The sequence below is a fragment of the Opisthocomus hoazin genome, chromosome 35, assembly GCF_030867145.1.
Source record: "Opisthocomus hoazin isolate bOpiHoa1 chromosome 35, bOpiHoa1.hap1, whole genome shotgun sequence".
NCBI classification, from domain to species: Eukaryota; Metazoa; Chordata; class Aves; order Opisthocomiformes; family Opisthocomidae; genus Opisthocomus; species Opisthocomus hoazin.
Genome location: NC_134448.1, coordinates 2,860,587 through 2,881,722, shown reverse-complemented (window position 1 = coordinate 2,881,722; position 21,136 = coordinate 2,860,587). Strand labels below are relative to the sequence as shown.

The 21,136-nt window shown below is 62.5% G+C and overlaps 1 protein-coding gene across 7 annotated transcripts in view; it reads right to left on the bottom strand.

The window, feature by feature from the left end:
- Window positions 1-1,973: 1,973 nt before the first annotated feature.
- WIZ (WIZ zinc finger) overlaps window positions 1,974-21,136 on the bottom strand; it is a 54,547-nt gene continuing 35,384 nt past the window's right edge. For 5 of the 7 annotated variants that reach the window (XM_075445970.1, XM_075445971.1, XM_075445973.1 and 2 more), the window contains exons 5-11: window positions 10,296-10,460; window positions 9,126-9,629; window positions 5,690-6,226; window positions 4,871-5,401; window positions 4,076-4,522; window positions 3,640-3,832; window positions 1,974-2,537 (exon numbers count right to left, since the gene is read on the bottom strand). In XM_075445970.1, coding sequence (XP_075302085.1) covers window positions 2,378-2,537; window positions 3,640-3,832; window positions 4,076-4,522; window positions 4,871-5,401; window positions 5,690-6,226; window positions 9,126-9,629; window positions 10,296-10,460 — 2,537 coding nt within the window. In that variant the 3' untranslated portion in view covers window positions 1,974-2,377. Of the gene's footprint in view, window positions 2,538-3,639; window positions 3,833-4,075; window positions 4,523-4,870; window positions 5,402-5,689; window positions 6,227-9,125; window positions 9,630-10,295; window positions 10,461-12,829; window positions 12,961-21,136 lie in introns of those variants that run through there. The other 2 variants (XM_075445972.1, XM_075445976.1) reach the window with 2 other exon arrangements.

The window sequence follows — 21,136 nt, the reverse complement described above, 5'->3', positions numbered from 1 at the left end:
GGCGGGCTCTTTGCTCAATGGACCCCCTCAAGGCCGAGCGCTGATTGGTCGACGCGGCTGAAACTCGCGAGGAGGCGCGACCACTTTCGTTCTGTTTTCTCATTGGCCATCTAGGGGGCGGGCTGACCCTGCCTGCGCCAATACCGTGGCAGATCCGCCTCGGGCCCCCCAGCCCCGCCCCCCCGCCCCGCGCCGCCTGCCGCTATTGGCTGCGGCCGCGGAAGCTCCGCCCCGCCAGGGGTCCTCCGCGCCCCACCCGCGTGAGGGGCAGCGTCACCCACCCGTGGCAGTGCGCACGCGCGGCTCCGTGGGCGGGGCTATAACGGGGCGCTGGGCGTGGCCTCAGCCCGACCCCGCTGACCCGGGACAGGGACGGGTTGCGGCCCCTCGTGGCCCCTTTCCCGGGGTCAAGGTCACGCCCTGACCTCGGTGTCCCCGGGCTCAAGGCCACGTCGGGGTCCCAGCGCCCACGGGGCGTGGCCACACGGTGTCCCCTTCTCCATGGGGACAAGGCCACATCCTGATTCGGGTGTCCCCAAATCCCAGGACACGGTCACATCAGGGTCCCCGTGTCCACGAGATGTGGCTTGTCCTGACCCCAGTGTCCCCTTTCCGTGAGGACATGGCCTCATCCCAACCCCGGTGTCCCCATATTTTGGGACATAGGGCCACATCCTGACCCTGGTGTCCCCAAATCCCAGGACACAGTCACATCAGGGTCCCAAAGTCCACGAGATGTGGCCTCATCCTGACCCCGGTGTCCCCTTTCCCTGGGGACAAGCCCAAATCTTGAGCCCGATGTCCCCGTATTTGGGGACACGGGGCCACATCCTGACCCCGCTGTCCCCTTCTCCATGGGGACAAGGCCACATTCCGACCCCGCTGTCCCCAAATCCCAGCACACGGGGCCATATCCTGACCCCAGTATCCCCTTTTCCCAGGGACACGGCCATATCCTGACCCCAGTGTCCCCAAATCCCAGGACACAGCCACATCCTGGTCCCCGTGCCCCCACGAGGTGGCCTCATCCAACCCCCGCTGTCCCCAAATCCCAAGACACAAGGCCATAAAGAGCCCTAAAATCCCCCCAGTTCCCCCCAAAACCCCGTCCCCGCTCCCCCCGTCCCGGCATTCCGGGTATCCAGAGACTCCGCTCTCCTCCCGGCTTCATTTCCAGAAGAATTTAATCCATCGTCCCCTATTCCCGGGTACAAGAATCACCAGAATACGCCCCCCCCCCAAAAAAAATTGGAAATAAAAAAAAAAAAGAGGAAGGAAAAAAAAAAATTTATGTTAAAATTCCTTCCGAAATTCGGAAGCTTTGGGATTTCCAAATAAAAATGAATATTCCTTATTTCTACACAAATCTAGAGTTTAAAAAAGTCGGAAGGTCTACGGAGCTAGACGAGGAAAAACCGGGAAAAAAAACCCCAAAAGTCAGAAATAATAAAGCGACGGTGAAACCGGGGAGGGGGAGGGGGGGAGGCTCCGCAGCCGATGCCGGATGGGAACGCTGGGAATTCCCGGGGGATTTTCCAGCTCCCACCGGGGTTTCTTTTCCCCGGGGGGGTCTCAGCCCCTGCCCCTCTCCGGTGAAATTCCCGGGGACGCGGCGGCGGGAGGAGGGAAGCGGTGAATCCGGTGGGGCTTGGGGTTGGTTTTTGCCGTGGTGGAAAAGCGGGAGGGAGGCGGCTGAGTGGGATTGGGATTTTGGTTTTTTTTCCATGTGGGAAAAGGGGAATTTGGGCAACATGCAAACCCGGAACTGAGGGATCCCGACATCTACGCGAGACTAAATTTCTTCGTCTATGAAAAACAAACCCCCCCCAAACCCCCCCCCGAAAATCGAATATACATTAACTCTAAGGGTCATATACAAAATCCACAGCGTTTTCCGGGAACGCGGCTGCTTCCCGAAATTCCCCTCCGGCCCGAATCGCCGCCGGCGAAGGCGACACCGTTTGTTCTTTGGGTTTAAAAAAAAAAAAAAAAAAAGAAATAATAAAAAAAACCAACGGATTTTGGGAAGCGAGGAGTGGGGAAAAATCCTTCCCGCCCCCGTGCCGGGCTCGGCATCGAGTCGTTCCCTCCCCGAACCGGTGCCGGATCCCGGCTGCCGCCCGGCTCCCGTGGGATCGCCGAGGGGCGTCTGGATCCATGTAGTGCTTGTGGCCGGGACTGTGTCCCCCCCTTGACTCACCCCCCGGGCACGGCCGGGAAGCTCCGCCGGCAGCGATCGATTCCCCTCCTTCCCCCCCCAAAAAACCTAAGGAAGTGTGGATGCGGGAAAAGGAGGGGGTGAGGATGTTCCGGCGACATCCGCGGTCGCTTCCCCGTGCCGGCTCCGTCACGGCGAGAGCCGGGGTTCGGGCGCCCGTTACTGAGCCTCGGCGAGGGCGGGGGGTTCGGGGGCGGGGGGAGCTTCGCCCCGTAACGGATCCGCTTTGGAGAAATTCATTTCCAGGATGTGTCGCTGGAGATGCCGTACCCATTCCTCCTGGATGGAGAGGGGACCTTGGAATTCCACCTCGCAGAACCTACAGAGGACACGGGCGTCAGCTCGGGAATGGTGGCGGGGAGGGGGTTTTTTTTTGGGGGGGAGGGGACAGCCCCACCCCCCCCAAAAAAAGAGGAAACCACGCTACGGAGCAGGGAAAGGCAGTGCTTCCGACGGAGAAAAGAGGATCCCTACGGATGTGGGATGAAGCCCGTCTTTCCCGAGCTGGATGAAGAGTTAGAGCGTCCCCTCAGCCAGTTTGCTGATGACACCAAACTGGGAGGAGGGGTGGATGCACCGGCAGGCTGAGCTGGATCCAGCGAGCCCTGGCCAGGCTGGAGAGCTGGGCAGAGAGGAACCTGATGAGGTTCAACCAGGGCAAGGGCAGGGTCCTGCACCTGGGGAGGGACAACCCCAGGCACCAGGACAGGCTGGGGCTGAGCTGCTGGGAGCAGCTCTGTGGACAGGGACTGGGAGTGCTGGGGGACGACAGGGTGACCATGAGCCAGCAGCGTGCCCTGGGTGCCAAGGAGGCCAACGGGATCCTGAGGTGCATGAGGAGGAGTGTGGGCAGCAGGTCAGGGAGGTTCTCCTGCCCCTCTACTCTGCCCTGGGGAGGCCCCATCTGCAGTCCTGGGTCCAGTGCTGGGCTCCCCAGTTCCAGAAAGATGAGGAGCTACTGGAGAGAGCCCAGCGCAGGGCTGCGAGGATGAGGAGGGGACTGGAGCATCTCTGCTACGAGGAGAGGCTGAGGGCGCTGGGCTTGTTCAGCCTGGAGAAGAGCAGGCTGCGAGGGGACCTTAGAAATGCCGGTCAGTGTCTGCAGGGGGGGGTCAGGAGGACGGGGCCAAGCTCTGTCCAGTGGTGCCCAGCGACAGGACAAGGGGCAACGGGCACAAACTGGAGCAGAGGAAGCTCCAGCTGAACCCGAGGAAGAACTTCTTCCCTCTGAGGGTGCCGGAGCCCTGGCCCAGGCTGCCCAGGGAGGCTGTGGAGTCTCCTTCTCTGGAGATATTCCAGCCCCCCTGGCCGCGGTGCTGTGCCCCCTGCTCTGGGTGACCCTGCTTGGGCAGGGGGTTGGGCTGGGTGACCCCCAGAGGGCCCTGCCAGCCCCCGCCATTCTGGGATTCTGCGGGACCCACCTGCACTTGAGGGTGTAGATGTTCCCCACGAACTTCACCAGGGAGGTCTGCGGCGGGCGGGGGACCAGGGAAGGCACCGGCCTCATCCGCGGCGGCGGCTGCCGCGTCTCCTCCATTTTCTGCTGGAATTCGGCCCCGTCCTCTTCCCGGTGGAGCGGGGTGTCCAGGGGCCTCGCTTGCCTCCGCTCGAACTCTGGGATGAGGAAAAACGGGGAATGGATGGGGGCGGGAAAGGCGTAGAGGGTTCTGCGCGGTGCCGAAGGCAACAGCACGGCCTCCCCTCTCCTCACCCTGGGGAGCTGGGAGGAAGAGGAGGAGGAGGAAGAGGAGAGGGAAGCTCTCAGCTAAGGAACCCCCGGTGCTGCCGGGAACGGGGCAGCGATTTTGCCGATGCCGGAGAACCCTGTGGCCCTCTCCCGGCTTCTCCCCAACTCACTGTTGATGTTCGAGCGCTGATGTTCCTCCACCTTCACCAAGGAGAGCGGGGAAGTGATCATGGGCCGTTCGCCGCCGCTTCCCCCATCCAGGATTTTCCCGGCGTCGCCGTGAGCCAAATCTCCCGCCAACCCTTTGCTCAGCAGGGTCACGCCGCCGGCCTGAAGGCTGAGCGGCATCCGTCGAGCGCCGCCGCCGCCGTCGTGATCCCGGGCGTGGGAAGAGTTACGGAATTTCTTCGTGAAGGGCCGCCCGCCTTGGATGTAGCTCCGGTAAGCGCCGGCTTTTTGGGGCCGATGGCGGATCCACTCGCTGAGGGTCTCGATGGGCGAACCGTTGACGCACCACTCGGTGACGCCGAACTGCCGGAGATGCGCCCGGGCGTGGCTGGCCAAGGCTTTGCGGTTCTCGAAGTAGAGGCCGCAGAGCTCGCAGCAGGCTTCGCTGGCTGGGGCGGGGAGGAGAACGCACCGCGGCGCGGGGCTGAGCGAGGGACGCGGGCGCCGAGCTGGTTCTCCCCCCCCGCAACGCTGGGGGCCCCCCTGCTCTGCGCGGAGTCCAATCCGCAGAATTCCCGGCGTTCCCCAGCTCCGGGAGCGGGAAGGCTCCACCGAAGCAGGTCAGTTTGGATCGGGGGAAGCCACGACCCCAAATTTCCGCTCTCCTCTCTCCTCATTCCGCAGCCCCACGAGTCAAAACCCCCTCCCGACGCAGGGAGGGGTTCCCCGCGCCCACCCCCCCGCACGACGGCGGCTGCGCGGCGCTTCCCCCCCTCTTCCCCGCGTCCCTGACTCACATGTGTGCGCGGGTTTGTCGTGCACGGGCTTGGTTTTGAAGGGCAGCTCGGTCTGGATGTACGCCTTGTGCTTGACTTCGGCGTGAGGGCCCAGCCGATCGTCCGGTAACGGCCGTTTGGTGGACAACGGCGTCAGGAAACCCCCCGGGGATTTGCCGGTGAGAGGCGACAACGAGATCTCCCGGTTCAAAGCGGAGCTGCCGGGGTTGGGTTTCCCCGTCCGCCCGCCCAGGGGAGGCAAAGCCATGCCCGGCAGGATTTTCCCGGGGGATTTGGGGTCCATCCCTTCCTCCCCGATAGATTTCGGGGGTTCGATGCTGGAGGGGTGCGGTTCTTTCTTGATGACGCAGGGTTTGGATTTCTTCTTGAGGATCTCCCGCAGCGTGTCGATGGGCGAGCCGTTGACCGACCACTCGGTCACCCCCATTTGGCGGAGGTGAGATCGAGCGTGGCTCGACAAACCTTTGCGGTTCTCGAAATATTCGCCGCAAAATTCGCAGCGGATATCTCGCACCGGGTCGGCTCGGGAGGCTGCGGGGAGAGACGCGGGGTCGGGGCGGCGGGAAGGACCGTTCTTAACCCCCGCTGCCCTCACCGTCTCCACTCCTCCCCGGCCGCAGCGAGGGGTTCCCCCGACACCACACCCCACGGAAGACGACGCAGATCCGCGAGCGGACCCTCTCGCTCGGCCTCAGGTCACCGGGGAGAGCCCTCAGCCCCTCCCCGAGCACGAGGGACCCCCGTGTCCCCGTCCCCGAGGGAGCACGGTCCCCCTTGGCCGCGCAGATGGAGCAGGGAAGGTGATGGCCGCGCACTTACAGAGGTTCAAGGGCGACATCTCCTCCCGCGGTGACCAGGCTCGGTCGGCCAGGTGAGGTTCTCCGTGGAGTCCTCCCGACATCATCTCCCGTTTGATTTCCACCCTCAGTTGATCTTGTTTGAGTTTCTTCTGCAAGGAGGGAGGAGAAAGGCCTGGAAACATCTTCCGGGCGGTGGGAGGTGGGGACGAGGTAGGAGATTGCCCCATGGGGCTGCCAGGTTGCTGGACCTTCTTGGGGAGGGTGGGGATGTGAAGCTCTCCGGGACCGCGAGGCTCCAAGGATCCGATGCTGCCCAACAGGGTCTTGGCCATGGCTTTGTGCCCGGGACCGGCGGGATTCGAGGCGCTGCTCCGCGGCTGGGTTCTCCGTTTGAGGATCTCCCGCAGCGTGTCGATGGGCGAGCCATTGACATACCACTCGGTCACCCCCATTTGGCGGAGGTGAGATCGAGCGTGGCTCGACAAACCTTTGCGGTTCTCGAAGTATTCGCCGCAGAACTCGCAGCGGATATCTCGCACCGGCTCCGACCCCGAGGCTGCGGAGAGAGAGAGAAAGAAAGAAGAAAAAAGGGCATTGCTCGACAGACGGACAGGACAGACGGACACAGCCCATGGCGGCAAAGCCGATCCCCGCCCGAAATGGGCGGTGGGCTCGAACGCATCGGGGCACCCCAGGAAAACACAGCGGCCGGGGGCTGCGGGGAGCCGGAGGGGTTTCCCGGCAGAGCCACGGAGCAGAGCGCTGGGGTGACACGGACACTCGGTCCCTTCCCCCCTGGTGTCCCCGGGAAGCAGCGAATCCCATCCGCAGCCGCAGCTTCCAAGCCCAGCCACCGCGAGGAGGAGGAAGGGCGCTGGATGAAGACACCCTCCCAGATGCCGCGGTGCCGGTGACACCGGGACGAACCCTGCGTGTCCCTAAACCGAGCGCGTCCCGGCTAACGCCGGTGCTGGATGCTCGGCCCTCGCGCGGGGGCATCCCCTCCCTCGGGAAGCACCGATTCCCAGCACGTTGATGAAGAGGAGGAGGAAGATGAAGCGGGAAGAGGTTTTACCACCAAAACCAAGGCCGCAAGCTGAGCCTCGCGATATCCTGGAGGAGAAACACGACTCCATCGCTCCTCCTCCGCCCTCTGGCTGCGGAGGGGAAGGGAGAAACCACCGGTGCCGCGTCAGGATGGGGAAATCCAGGCAGATCCCTGCCCGGAACCGGGGTAAAACCACGCCGGTGGCTTGGACCCGCACGGTAAAGGAGACTGGAGCAGGATAACCTCAGGAGGGGAGATCAGCGTGGGCAGGACTTGTCCAGCTGCTCCCAGACACCGAATGGCCTTCCCCGCCGGTGCAAAGAGCTCGCTGGGGAGGCCGGGGCAGTAACTCCTAACCTGCGGCGGGATTTTGGGCGCTGCCGAAGCGCCGCCGAGAAGGGACCCATGGAGAGGGAGAAGATCGGCTGATTCCTTGTGCTGCAGCTTGGGATCACAGAATCCCAGAATCCCAGCATGGCAGGGGCTGGCAGGGCCCTCTGGGGGTCACCCAGCCCAGCCCCCAGCCCAAGCAGGGTCACCCCGAGCAGGGGGCACAGCACCACGGCCAGGGGGGCTGGAATATCTCCAGAGAAGGAGACTCCACAGCCTCCCTGGGCAGCCTGGGCCAGGGCTCCGTCACCCTCAGAGGAAGAAGTTCTTCCTCGGGTTCAGCTGGAGCTTCCTCTGCTCCAGTTTGTGCCCGTTGCCCCTTGTCCTGTTGCTGGGCACCACTGGACAGAGTCTGGCCCCGTCCTCCTGACCCCCCCCTGCAGACACTGATTGGCATTTCTAAGGTCCCCTCTCAGCCTGCTCTTCTCCAGGCTGAACAAGCCCAGCTCCCTCAGCCTCTCCTCCTAGCAGAGATGCTCCAGTCCCTTCCTCATCCTCGCAGCCCTGCGCTGGGCTCTCTCCAGCAGCTCCTCATCTTTCTTGAAGTGGGGAGCCCAGCACTGGACCCAGCGCTGCAGCTGGGGCCTCCCCAGGGCAGAGCAGAGGGGGAGGAGAACCTCCCTGACCTGCTGCCCACACTCCTCTTGATGCACCCCAGGATCCCGTTGCCCTTCTTGGCACCCAGGGCACGCTGCTGGCTCATGGTCACCCTGTCGTCCCCCAGCACTCCCAGTCCCTCTCCCCAGAGCTGCTCCCAGCAGCTCAGCCCCAGCCTGTCCTGATCTGCCTGCCGCGACGGCCTGTCAGGGATTTAGCTCACGCCAAGCCGAGCGGCCAGCCAAGAGGCTTCGTTAGCAACCAGCCCTAACGAGGAGGAATTAAATCACTCCTAAAGCACTCCAAGTCTTTAAAGAGCTGCGAGGACGAGCCGGGGCTGAACTCCCCCATCTCCTTCCATCGGTGAACAAGCAGCACCCAGCGAGCGTCTGCGCTCCGACAGACCCACGGACGCCTCCTCCGGCCGCAGAGCCCGTCCTGCCGCCAGCCAGCGTCCGGCTCCGCCATCCCGGAGCTTTTCGGCTTGGGAAAAGCGAGACGGCAGCCGGGACGGAGCGACTGTACAGCCCTACGGCTCCAAGAAACCCCGCAGGGTTAGGAAATGCCCCGCCGCGGGGATGTGGAGGGCTATCGGGTCTTCAAGCCGCTCCCGCAACGAGGGAAGGAGCGGGCACGGCAAACGCTCAGACGCCGCCTTCCGCTTCATCGCGGGAAACGACCCCCAGACGCGCCGCGATTCCCGCCGGCGAAGATGAAGCGCCTGTCGGTGCTGCCAGCGGTGGGACAGGCTCGCTGGGCAAGGCCAGTAACGAGGATGATGAACTAACGAGCCAGAGAAGCCAAACAGCCCTTCGAGCTGTCGACGAAGAGGTTCCCAGCAAGACGCGGTGCGCGGAGAGAAGGCGGCAAGAGCCGGCTGCCACTGGGAAAACCATTTTGGTCCCAAAGTGTCGGAATTGAGTCACCAACGGGGGTCAGGGATGAAGAGGGACATGGCAGCACCGGGGCTGCGGTGCCCAGAGCTGCGACAGAGCCTCTCCGACCATACCTGGCGTCGGAAACGGTAGCGGAAAACAGGCCGACACCGGCCAAAGCCACCGCGCCGTGCCGGATCGAGCCGTGGCGCGGGAGGGTGCCCCGCACCAGCCGAACCCAGGCCTGGAGGAGCCAAGGGAGGGGCAAGAAGCAAAGATCTGAAGAGCTCGGCGGGCAGAAAGCCAGCAGTTTTCCTGAAATCCCAACGGGAATCCTCATTTTCCCGGGAAGACCGGCCCCTCCAATCGCCACGACCGAGCGGGACGTATCTCTCCCCGGCACGGCTGTCGCCGAACGCCGGCTCCTCCGCCCTGCCAATCGCCGAGGTACGTCCGGCTCGGCAGGAGCAGGAAGGGAGAAGCCAGGGATGATCCCTGCCCTCAACCAAACGGAAAACATCATAAAAAAAAAAAGTGAAACTCACTCAAATTGAGGGGTCCTTCCTCATCCGCCTGCGGCCACTGCGCTTTCGGGGAGCTCTGCAGAGGGCTCAGCGAGAGCTTGGAGCTCTTCTCCTCGGGGTTTTTCGGAGACGGGGAGCCCGAAAGAGCAGGCGGCACCTTCTTAAGGATGGGGGATCCCGGTTGCGAGAGGTTTTTGGAGAAGCCAGGAGGGGATTTGATGGCTTTGTTCACGGGGCCGTCCGGCAGGCGATCGCCGGCCTTGCCGAGCGCCAGGAGCGTGGGCCGAGGGGAAGCGGCGGTGGCGTCTTTGGGGGAACCGGATTTTTTGCCGAGGGCGGGAGACAAGGGGCTGCCGTCGGGTTTGCCTTTTTGTTTCATCAGTTCGTAAAGCAAATCGATGGGAGCCCCGCTGCTCTCCGATTCGGCGACGCCGAGCTGCCGGAGGTGAGAACGGGCGTGGCTGGATAAGCCTTTGCGGGTTTCGAAGCAGGCGCCGCAAACTTCGCACGTCGTAAGGTTCTGGGCTAAAAAGAGAAAGAAAAACAAAAAAGAGAGGAAGGAAAAAAAAAAAACCCACAACAATCAGGTGGTGGCAGGAGGTACAAGCCGCAGCGGCCGGCCACGCCGTTTCTCCCCGCCGTGGGATTCTTATCCCCCCCACCCCTAATTTCGAACGTTGAGATGCTCTGTGCGGGCAGGAATCAAGCGGGGAAGAGGGAGCAGAGCCGCGGGAGGATGAGGAGCGTCGCTGCGGGGCGGAGGGAGGCCGCTTTTCCCCCGCTCGAGGATGTTTTGCAGAGGGTTTTTGGGAGCCTTGCCCCTCCTCGGTTCGGCGAGCTGCAGGCAGGCTCCGAAGCCCAGCCGGCAAGGGAGAGGGATCTCAAAGCGATCGTTATGGGGGAAAGTCGTTAATTAGGAGAGGAATGAGTGATTGAGGTGGTTTCAGGAGGATGGGGAGTGGTCCCAGCGAGCTCTGGAAAGCGCTGGGGAAAGAAAAGGAACCCAAATCGACAATATCGGAGCACAACACGGCCACCCTCTTAATTGGAGGATTAATTAAGCAAAAAAGACCCGAAAATCCTCCCGGACGGGTTCACACAAATGCCTGCCAGGCTCCCCCCCGCTCTCTCCTCGCGGCGAAAACCCAGCGCTCGGCTGTCGGAAACGAGAAGCCGGGCGAAAGCACTCACTTTTGGAATCCTGAGGCTCTGGCTTGCTCCCGGGCGGCTCAGGAGACAGTTTGGTCCCTATCCTGCTGGGGGGCTGCTCCAGCTGCCCGGCGGGAAGGCTTTTTTTCGGGAGAGGGGGTGACGCCACCTCCATGGCCACCAATTCTTCCTCTTCCGGAGCCAGGACTGCCGAGAGAAGGGAGAAGGTCAGCGCCCCGAGGGAGGTCGGGGCGAGGAGGCGGCTTCGTTACGCCGAGGTTTAAGCGGCTCTGGAGAGCTCAAGGGGGAGAATCGGAGAAACAGGGGCTCTGCGTGGCGCTGGCGGGTGCTTTTCGAGGGGGATGCCCGGCACAGGGGCAGGTGACGCACGGCTGGGACAGCGGTGACGTGCCAGAGGGATCTGGGGCGGCTTGGGGACAGTGCGGGGGGGAGGGTGGTGGCATTTCCCTGTGGAGGGGGGAAACTGTGGCAGCTCCCTCCTAGGGGACAGTGACAGCAGGGGACACACACGAAGGTGGCAGCTCCCTGGGGTGGGGGGGACAGGGACACAAAGGTGGCATCGTTCTGTGGCAGAGTGGGTGGATGGTGGCAGCTCCTGTGGGGAGAGGACGGGGACGGTGGCAGCTCCCTGACAGGGAGGGGACCGAGAAGGTGGCAGCTCCCTGCTGGGAGGGGGACAGGGATGGTGACAGCTCCTGCAGGGAAGGGGACACCAATGGTGGCAGCTCCCTGACAGGGAGGGGACACCAATGGTGGCAGCTCCCTGACAGGGAGGGGACACCAATGGTGGCAGCTCCCTGACAGGGAGGAGACCGGGAAGGTGGCAGCTCCCTGACAAGGAGGGGACACCAATGGTGGCAGCTCTCTGACAGGGAGGGCACCAGGAAGGTGGCAGCTCTTGCAGAGAAGGGGACACCGATGGTGGCAGCTCCCTGCAGGGAGGGGACAGGGATGGTGGCAGCTCCTGCAGGGAGGGGACTGGGATGGTGGCAGCTCCTGCAGGGAAGGGGACACTGACGGTGGCAGCTCCCTGCTGAAAAGGGGACTGGGAAAGTGACAGCTCCCCACCGGGGAGCTGGGACACTGATAGTGGCAGCTCCCTGACAGGGAGGGGACCAGGAAGGTGGCAGCTCCTGCAGGGAGGGGGACACTGATGGTGGCAGCTCCCCACCTGCAAGGGGAAACATTGATGGTGGCAGCTCCTGCAGAGAGGGGATGGTGACAGCTCCCTACTGGGAGGGGACTGGGAAGGTGACAGCTCCTGCAGGGAAGGGGACACCGATGGTGGCAGCTCCCTACCGGGGAGGGGACGGGGAAAGTGACAGCTCCCCACCAGGAAGGGGGAACACCGATGGTGGCAGATCCCTGCAGGGAAGGGGACAGGAAAGGTGGCAGCTTCCTTCCAGGGATGGGACTGGGAAGGTGGCAGCTCCTGCAGGGAAGGGGACACTGATGGCGGCAGCTCCCAGCTGGGGAAGGGGACACCGACAGTGGCACCTCCCTGCGGGGAAGAGGACAGGGATGGTGGCTGCCAGGACTGGGACAATGATGGTGCCAGCTCCCTGCAGGGAGCGGGACACCAATGGTGGCAGCTCCCTGCCAGGGAGGGGACCAGGAAGGTGACAGCTCCCTGGGGGGAAGGGGACACCAATGGTGGCAGCTCCCTGCCAGGGAGGGGACCGGGAAGGTGACAGCTCCCTGGGGGGAAGGGGACACCGATGGTGGCAGCTCCCTGCCAGGGAGGGGACCAGGAAGGTGACAGCTCCCTGGGGGGAAGGGGACACCGATGGTGGCAGCTCCCTGCCAGGGAGGGGACCGGGAAGGTGACAGCTCCCTGGGGGGAAGGGGACACCGACAGTGGCAGCTCCCTGCCAGGGAGGGGACCGGGAAGGTGACAGCTCCCCGCAGGGAGGGGAATGACGAAGGTGACAGCTCCCTGCGGGGGGGGGGGGATGGGGAAGGTGACAGCTCCCTAAGGAAGACGCGACAGGGAAAGTGGCAGCTCCCTGGGGGGGGGAGGAGAGCGGCCATTGCCAGCCCCGCCCGGGCCTGGGGATGGGCTGGGGGCTGCCTCGGGCTGACCGGGCACCACTCCCCACACCCGGTGCCGGGGCGCGGCCGGGATTTGCAGCCCCCCCCCACCCCGGATCGTGTCCCTCGTCCCCCCCCCGCAAAGGGAGGGCGGGGAGAAGGGGAAAGGCCCGGTCTCCGGCGGTGACAGGAACCGGGCGCGGCCCGCTGCGAGCCGCCAGGCCTGGCCCGGGAGGCCCCGCCGACGGGATGGGCTGGGCCCCCGGGAGGGACAAAGCCAGGCCGGGGTACGGACAAAGAAATGGGCGGCGGCTCGGGGACAGCGGCCTTCACCGGGGCCTCCCCCGTCACCCACCTCCCCCGCTCCCCTCCCCTTCAGGGCCGGGCCCGGAACCGGCGGAGGCTTCGGGTCGGGCCCGGCGCTGCCGCGGGGAATGGGGAGGGGGAGGATGGGGGGGATGTGGGGGCCGCGGGTGGGCCCGGGCGCGGCGGGGCGGGGTCGGCGGAGGAAAACGGGGGCTCACCCGGCTCGGGCGCCGCCTCGGGCTCGGGTTCGCCGTCCCCACCCCGGTCCCGGTCCCGAGGTCTCGGGGCCGCCGCCGCTTTTGTCACTTTGGGCTGCGAAGAGGTGGAGGCCGCCATCTTGGCTCCGGCACATGCGGGGCGGCCGCCAGGCCGCGCGGTCGAGCGCCGAGCGGCGCGCGCCCGGCCCGCCAGGCCGCGCGGTCGAGCGCCGAGTGAGGGAACGGCGAAGACCGGGGAGGGGGGGGTGAGGGGGGGGGAGCAGCCGGTCCCCGGGGTGGGAGGGCGAGCGCCGAGCAATCGCGGGGGGTGGGCGACAGGGAGAAGGGAGGAGCGCCGAGCGATCAAGGGGCGCTCCATGGCGGAGTGCGAGGCCCAGGCCTGGCTCCCGGTACCGGACAAGGCCCCGGGACCAGGCCCGGGCCCGTGGGGCTCCGCAGGCCTCCACGGGGCCTCGTTGTCCCCTGGGCAGGGGCCTGGGCTCTGCGTAAGGGACAGAGCCCAGGCCCAGGCCCCAGGTATGGGGGTCCGGTGCCCCTCACACCTCCGGCCCAGCCCCACAGGCCCCCCCCCCCCCAGGGCCTGCAACCCCTGACTCAACCTAACGGGGTTCTCCCCCTCCCCACACCACTCGGCCGCGCCACGGGCCCCAGCCCCGTTACCCAGAGGACGGGACCACCCCGTCAAGTGTCACCCAGACACCTACCGAGAGCGAAGAGGCCACCTAAGGCCATCCCAGTCCCCCCACGGCTCTGCCACAGCCCGGGGTGCCACGGGGAGCGGGGTTTCCATTCAAACCAGTCCGCTAAAAAGCGAAACGACAAGCAATTCTCTGTCCAGAGGAGGGATGTGGGGACATCACCCGTCTCCAACGGCACTGCCATCCCTCCTCAAAGCACCTGAGCACGGGTTCAGACCCGAGGGGACAGAGGCAATGGCAGCAAAGCCTCCCTGAAAGCCCTGCTCCTAAACAGACCGAAAAGCACTACCGGAACCATGGGAGAATTCCAGGTTTTTGGCAAAAGCATTCCAAAATGACAGCAGGCGTGGGAAGAAAGCGAGCCCTGCGAAGGGAGACAGCGGCCACGCGCTGCCCGAGGCGAAGAGAAGCAACGACGAGTCCCATTGGAAAAGGAAAACGTTGCCGGAGCGCGGTGTGAGGAGGAGGAGGAGAACGCGGTGGAAATGCGTGTAGGAAACCAAAATCCATCCGGATCAGGAACCAAAATCCAACCGGATCGCAAAGCAACCGTAACAAGTGCAGATCAGCGGCGAGCGGAGAGGACCAATCCCTGCCAGAACCCTCCCCATCCACTCCCGGCACATCAGGGTGATAAACCCAGCGCCAACCGAAGGGACTTACGGCGAAGTAAAAAGTTACTTACGGAGCCCAAAATTGAAATACAGCAAGATGGAGTGTGGAATTGTTACCTCAGATGGGTTCTGCTCAGCTCCATCCTCCTCCTCACCTCCCCAGCGAAGGACACGCAGAGTCCCAGCGTGGCCACAAACGTTTCCTTACAGATTCTGGGCTTCCGAGTTGAAAACACGCATCCAAAAGCCGGCCGGGAACACCCGCGTGCGATGGCAAACCCACCTGCCCTTCCCAGAGTGCGTAAACGAAACCGAACCAAGAAGAGGAGGTGGGGGAAGAGGAGACAGCCCGCAAGAGCCACAGCTAAAACAAAACCAGTCCCGCATGGGATGCTTCATTTTTCAGCACGGGGAAGCGCTGGAGGTTCAAATTTCGACGGACTTTTGCATCGCAAGGCAGCTTAAAAAGGGGTGGTGGATGGTTAATCCAGCTTCTGCGAGATTAACCAGCTTCTGCGTGGCTAAAGAAGCCACGATGGGCCAAATCCTGACATTTTTAGGGAGTTTCAAAGCCCACGGAGATCCCCAGGGGCTCCGGTCTCTGTGCAGTGACACCACGGAGGGTCTCATCCTGGCCACTTTTGGGTGCTGAGATGACACGTGCTCACATCTGCGGGGCAGCACAGAGATTCACGAGTCCTTGAACACCCGTGGAAACATCCCCACGCTAAACCTCAACAAAACCACGCTCGGTAGCAGCTGACAGCCCCGTCGCACCTGGAAAAGGGCTCCGGTCGGACAGGCTGCTGCTTTAACCCCGCCTCAGGGGACGATCCGTAGAGCAGCCGGCACAGAGCTCAGCTGCGGTCTGAGAAAACGATTCCCTAAATTGCAGCCGAATCTTCCTGAAGATCCGGTGAAGGCAACAAGGGGCAGGGGAGATGCCAAGGACAGGCAGGGACTGCCCGATCGCTGCCTTGCTAACGGGCTCCGTCTAGGGCGAGGATGAAAGCATCTGCCCTGGCTGGCCAGCCGACGGCAGCCAGAGCTCTGTGCGAGCCGATTCCTTGCCAAGCCCAGGTTTTGCCAGCTCTCTGTCGCGCTTTCGAGCTATTGAATAATTTTAAACATGGTGCTTCCCCTCGCTGGGTCTGCTGAGGGCGAGCTGCTAAGGAGCCACGCCTGAAGTTCCTCTCTTCTTTCTCTTCGGGGGTGCTAAGACATAAAACCTCTCCTTGGCTTAAAGGAGCTGGAGAAGAACCAACACCGGGGGCTAGGAGGTCATGAGGAATCGCTGCGGCAGGCGCAGCTCACCGAAACTTCACGGGGAGAGGAGAAGTACAAGGAGTAGATGCTCGTCCCTTCCTCCGCCGATACCCTGCCGCGATGCGGAGGTGGCCGCGAGGTTGGTTTTGAACCCGACGTGGTCGCAGCACCCGTGGGTATCCCTGGGTCATCCCAGCTCAGGGTCCCGTCCCCCCCGCCCCCGCAACATCCTGCTTACAAACCAGGGTGTCCCAAAAACACCAGGAAACGGACAATTTCTACCCTTGGTTGCCAAGGCTGAAATAGGTTCTTGCGACCATCTGCCTTCGAGCGCTGTCCCCGGGGATCCTCACTCCACCGTTCCTGCGCTGCAAGACCCGGCCGAGAGATTTTCGCGCCGTCTCCTGTGGCCGCAGATCGGCAGCGGTGAAAACGGGAGCTCGAATTCAGGCTAAGAACCGACGTCCGGCCTCCCTGCGGCGCTGCCGACCATCAGAAATCTTCAGAGACCGGGAGAAAAGGCAGAATCAAGGGCAACAGCCCGCGTTATCCCCGCGCAGGGGAAGGAGGGAAGGGAAGGGGGAGGCTAACGTGAGCTTTTCAATAACCTGGAACTCAAGAAAGGAATCAAAGACGGTGGAAAGTAGGTCAGGCCGCGGCTGAGCGCAGAACGAGCACGCAGGGAGGAAAATCAGAAAGGCCGACACAAAAGGAGAGCGTGACCCGGGAATCGTAACACAAGGAGGGTCCTCGGGGCACGTTAACCCGGGAGAGAGGTGGAGCTGCCTCCAGCCCTCTCCAAACTCAACGGGACACGGGCCTGAGCAACCTGACCCGGCTTTGAAGTTGGCCTTGCTGGCAGCCGGGGTCAGGTGCGGACCTCCAGAAGGTTTTTCTAACCTCCGTTCATCCGCGATTAACGCGGCCACCGCGGGACGCGCGGGCGTGCTCCTCACAGAATGGTGGGGGTTGGCAGGGCCCTCTGTGGGTCATCCAGTCCAACCCCCCCTGCCGAAGCAGGGTCACCCAGAGCAGGCTGCACAGGCTGCCCTCGACAGAAGGGAGGACAAAAGGCCACGTCCGCGGAGCGCCTCGATTCCTTCGCGGAGGGGCGACCACAATTCACCAGAGGAAGCAAAGGTCGGGGTGGAAATCGGAGCCTCCGCCGCGCTGCGCCGAGGACTTCGCTCCCAAGTCAAAGTGTCGAGGAAGAAATAAGGCTCAAAAAAACCCCACAAAATCTACAATAAACGTCCTCTTCCAGCCCGAGTTGTGCTGCTGGGGGAGCCTTCCCCTTCCCATCTCCTCCAGCCTCTCGCTGGGGCTCACGCCGTGGTTGTCCCCGTCCCAGGCACCACAAATTCCCAGGCTTCTCCTGACCCTGGCCACGCTGGATAAAAAGAGAGTGGGGGGGAGGAATCGAAGCGCCTGCGGGGTCTCTGCCCACTTTTATCTCGGAGCAGGCCACGCCAGGGATCCCCCTGGACACCCCTAAAATCAATTTTGGAGCCCTTGACACCCAGACCCCGTCCCTTTACCACTCATTGTCCATGGGAAGGAGCTCTCTGTTCTCCATGTGTCCTGGAGTGCAGCCCTGCAGAGAGGGACCTGAGGGTTTTTGGTTGATGGGAAGCTCAACAGGAGTCAACTGTGTTCCCTCATGCCCAAAAGGGCCACCCGTATCCTAAGGTCCATTAGGCCCAGTTGAAAGACGTGATGGTCCCACATCTTGGTGTGGCCTCACCTTGAGTTCTGCGGGCACTTTGGGGCTCCACAGTCTAAGAAGGACATAAAACTGTTAGAACGTGTCTGGAGGGGGGCAACAGCGATGGTGAGGGGAGTAGAGGGCTTGTGAGGAGCGGCTGAGGACACCAGGGTTGGTCAGCCTGGAGAAGAGGAGACTGAGGGTGAGCTCATTGATGTCTACGCGTTCCTCACGACTGGGGGAAGAAATGGAGGTGCTGATCTCTTCACTTGGGTGATAGGACATGTGGGAGCTGCTGAAAGCTGCATCAGGGAAAGTTCAGATTGGCCTTTAGGGAAGAGTTCTTCATGGAGAGGGAGATCAGCCACTGGAACGAGCTCTCCAGGGGTGAGGTCACGGCCCCCAAGCCCGTTGGTGTTGAAGAAGCATTTGGAGAATGCCCTTAGATACAGAGTTTAACTTTTAGGTTGCCCTTTGTGGAGTCAGGAGTTGGGCTGGATGATCCTCGTGGGTCTCTTCCAACCCAAGAAATCCTAAGAAAGTTTATTTCTTTCTGAAAATTATGCTCTAGAGAGCGAGAAGACACTCTTCAGCCAAGGCAGGACCTTGGGGCGAACCCCACTTCTGAGTCCTCATCTGAGGGGGCTCAACATGAGCAAGTACCAGATGGAAGAGTAGGAGAATCGTTCCCTAAGCTGATGCCATTCAACCGACCCCCTCCTGCTCCTAAAGACCCACACCACGTCAGACGCGCTCCCGAAGGAAAGACTCTGCGCGGGGTGGGGGGTTAACCAGCAAACGTGCGTTTGCTCCTATCCCTAGACGTGACGCAACGTCACCATCGCTACACGGGAACAGATCCAGAGGAGGAATCCTGCTCTAGCAGAAGACCTCATGGTTTGGGACAGGAAGAGAAACCACGGAGAGTTAAATCTGGAAAAAAAAAAAGGGAGAAAAACAACAGGGGATGATGGTGCCCAGCCTACGAAAGCAGCCCGGCGACAGCGCGGTGAGGCAGCAGAGCCGCGAGCCGTTCTGGAGAGGATGCAGTTGCCTAACACTTCCCGAAGCCTGCCAAGAAGCGCCACGTGTTCTCCGAGCTGGCTGCCAGCAGGTTCGGAGCCAGGAGATACACAAACAGCCTCGCTAACGAGCCAAGCCGGGCTTGGAGGCGGCGGCTGCAGCAGCGGGACGCACCTTCGCCCGTCACAACAGGCGGGGAAAGCCACCGCTGAGCGCGGGGACCTCCCCGGAGAAGCCACCGGCTCCACTGGGGACAGCTCAGGAGCCAGCGGTCTCGCAGAAAAGGCTGGGAGAAAAAAAAGACTTTTTCAGAGTTTTAAGCTGTTCAAAACCAAACCGGAGTGAACGCTGCAACCGCCGCTACGTTACGGCCCGTCCTGGGACGGGCAAGAGCCGAGACAAAACCCCCTGCTCTCCACAGCGCGGCGGCCGGGACACGGCGACGGTGAGCGCGGCGCTTCAGGGAGGGTTTGGACACATCGTGGAGGGAACTGCGAATGATCAAGGGTCTAAACTTGTGACCAAAAAGGGGAGATTGAAAGCTCTGGGTCTACAGAAGAGCACAGACCGTTGTCTTTGCTTATTGTGGGTAAAATGAACAGTAATGGATTTAGATACTCAAAATACCGGAGACTCCGTCGGCTTTCCAAGGGTGAGGGATGGCGCCGGCAGCGTGGGTGCCGAGGGCGGTGGTGGAGTCTCCATCAGAGCCCGGAGCGGCCAAGCTGAGGTCGGTTTAGGTCCCGTGGGCTTGCTCGGCAGCAGCAGGAGGGAACAGGCAACCCCCGCCATCCCCCCGGTATCTCCCAACACCCTGGTTTTGCCACAGACGCTCCCGTCTGAACAACCAGCGCAGCCAAGTTCAAGTCCTCACCACAGACCCAAACACCTCCTTCCTCACTTTGACTTTCAGTTTGGCTTAAAAAGGAGGTTTTTTTGGTTTTTGTTTTGTTTTTAAACAAGCAGCCAACGGTAGGAGACCGGCAAGGGCCAACCCAGCTCTCCCGCCCCGCTCGTCGGCAGAGCGAGCGCGCGTTCAACCCGCGGCCCTTTCCCGACGCCGCTCTTTGTTTCCTCTCTGTGTCCCCCCACGAGCAGCTCCGGGAAGGGGGAAACTTCACCCCGTGAGGACAGAGACCCTCAGCTCTCACGGTGATTTGATCACAAGCCCAAGAACGCAGAAGCACCGCCACGCTCATCGAATCAATCTCCCGGCACCCGGGGCCGAATCCTCCGCCTTCGTTCCCCGCTGCAGCCTCGTTAGAAGCCACAAACGGCAGCCGGCGCAGAAAATGGTTCATGAAACGCTCCCAAAAAGCAGATTTCTCCCTGCCTGCCCCCACGACGGAGGGTTTTGGCTAAGGGTCTACGGATATTCGTAGCGCTTCAGAGCTCCAGAGGCATCTTGCGCCGCTGGCAGAGACCTCCTGGCAGGTCGAGCGCCTGGAAGCGGAGAGGAAGGAAGCAGGAAGCCGCTCGGGGAGAGCTGCCTGCCGACGCCGAGCAGCCTCGCCGCTTCCACGGCACGGGGCTGCCGGCACCGTGACACGGAGCCACCGGTGGAGACGCTGCCGGGTCCGGTGTGGTGCCACCGCTGACTTTTCACGAGGTCCTTCTACTGTTATAACTCGCTAACGGCCTTTAGCTCCTTCGTACTGCGTAAAACCCTCTATAAATTCCAGAATTGGCAGAGAGGAACCTGCTGAGGTTCAACCAGGGCAAGGGCAGGGTCCTGCCCCTGGGGAGGAACAACCCCAGGCACCAGGACAGGCTGGGGCTGAGCTGCTGGGAGCAGCTCTGCGGAGAGGGACTGGGAGTGCTGGGGGACGACAGGGTGACCATGAGCCAGCAGCGTGCCCTGGGTGCCAAGAAGGCCAATGGGATCCTGGGGTGCATCAAGAGGAGTGTGGGCAGCAGGTCAGGGAGGTTCTCCTGCCCCTCTGCTCTGCCCTGGGGAGGCCCCATCTGCAGTGCTGGGTCCAGTGCTGGGCTCCCCAGTTCCAGAAAGATGAGGAGCTACTGGAGAGAGTCCAGCGCAGGGCTGCGAGGATGAGGAGGGGACTGGAGCATCTCTGCTACGAGGAGAGGCTGAGGGAGCTGGGCTTGTTCAGCCTGGAGAAGAGAAGGCTGCGAGGGGACCTTAGAAATGCCGGTCAGTGTCTGCAGGGGGGGGGTCAGGAGGACGGGGCCAGGCTCTGTCCAGTGGTGCCCAGCGACAGGACAAGGGGCAACGGGCACAAACTGGAGCAGAGGAAGCTCCAGCTGAACCCGAGGAAGAACTTCTTCCCTCTGAGGGTGACGGAGCCCTGGCCCAGGCTGCCCAGGGAGGCTGTGGAGTCTCCTTCTCTGGAGATATTCCAGCCCCCCTGGCCGCCTGCTCTGGGTGATCCTGCTTGGGCAGGGGGTTGGGCTGGGGGACCCCCAGAGGGCCCTGCCAACCCCCGCCATTCTGTGAGTCTTGAATATCTCCAGAGAAGGAGACTCCACTGTCCTGGTGCGTGGGGTTGTTCCTCCCCAGGTGCAGGACCCTGCCCTTGCCCCTGTTGAACTGCATCCCACGTGTCCATCCTCAGCCTTGTCTGGGTTTAAACACAACACTGAAGCTGACCAAAATCAAGCTCTAATTCACCTACTTTCACCTACAAGGACAATTCCCGAGCCATTTCTCCCACCAAACACCCGCCGGCACTCCAAGCGAACCGGAGATGGGCACAGCGAGGAGCAGGAGATGTTCCCAGCCCCCGGCCCAACCTCATATGCCGAAAAACAACTCGAGTGACGTCGCCCGGACCGATAAGTGAGATCATATTTCAAGACATGACCCATTTTTTTTTTTTCCCCCCTAAAACTTCACACTGGGGACATTTGATATTAGGTCTGCCATGTTAAGAACTGCGTTCACCTCTTCTCCGACGTTACTGAAGGGTGGCCACGCTCTTCCTTCACCGAGCTACTTTCCACCCTTTGTAAGCACAAAATCCCCAAGCCCCAGTTTTCGCTG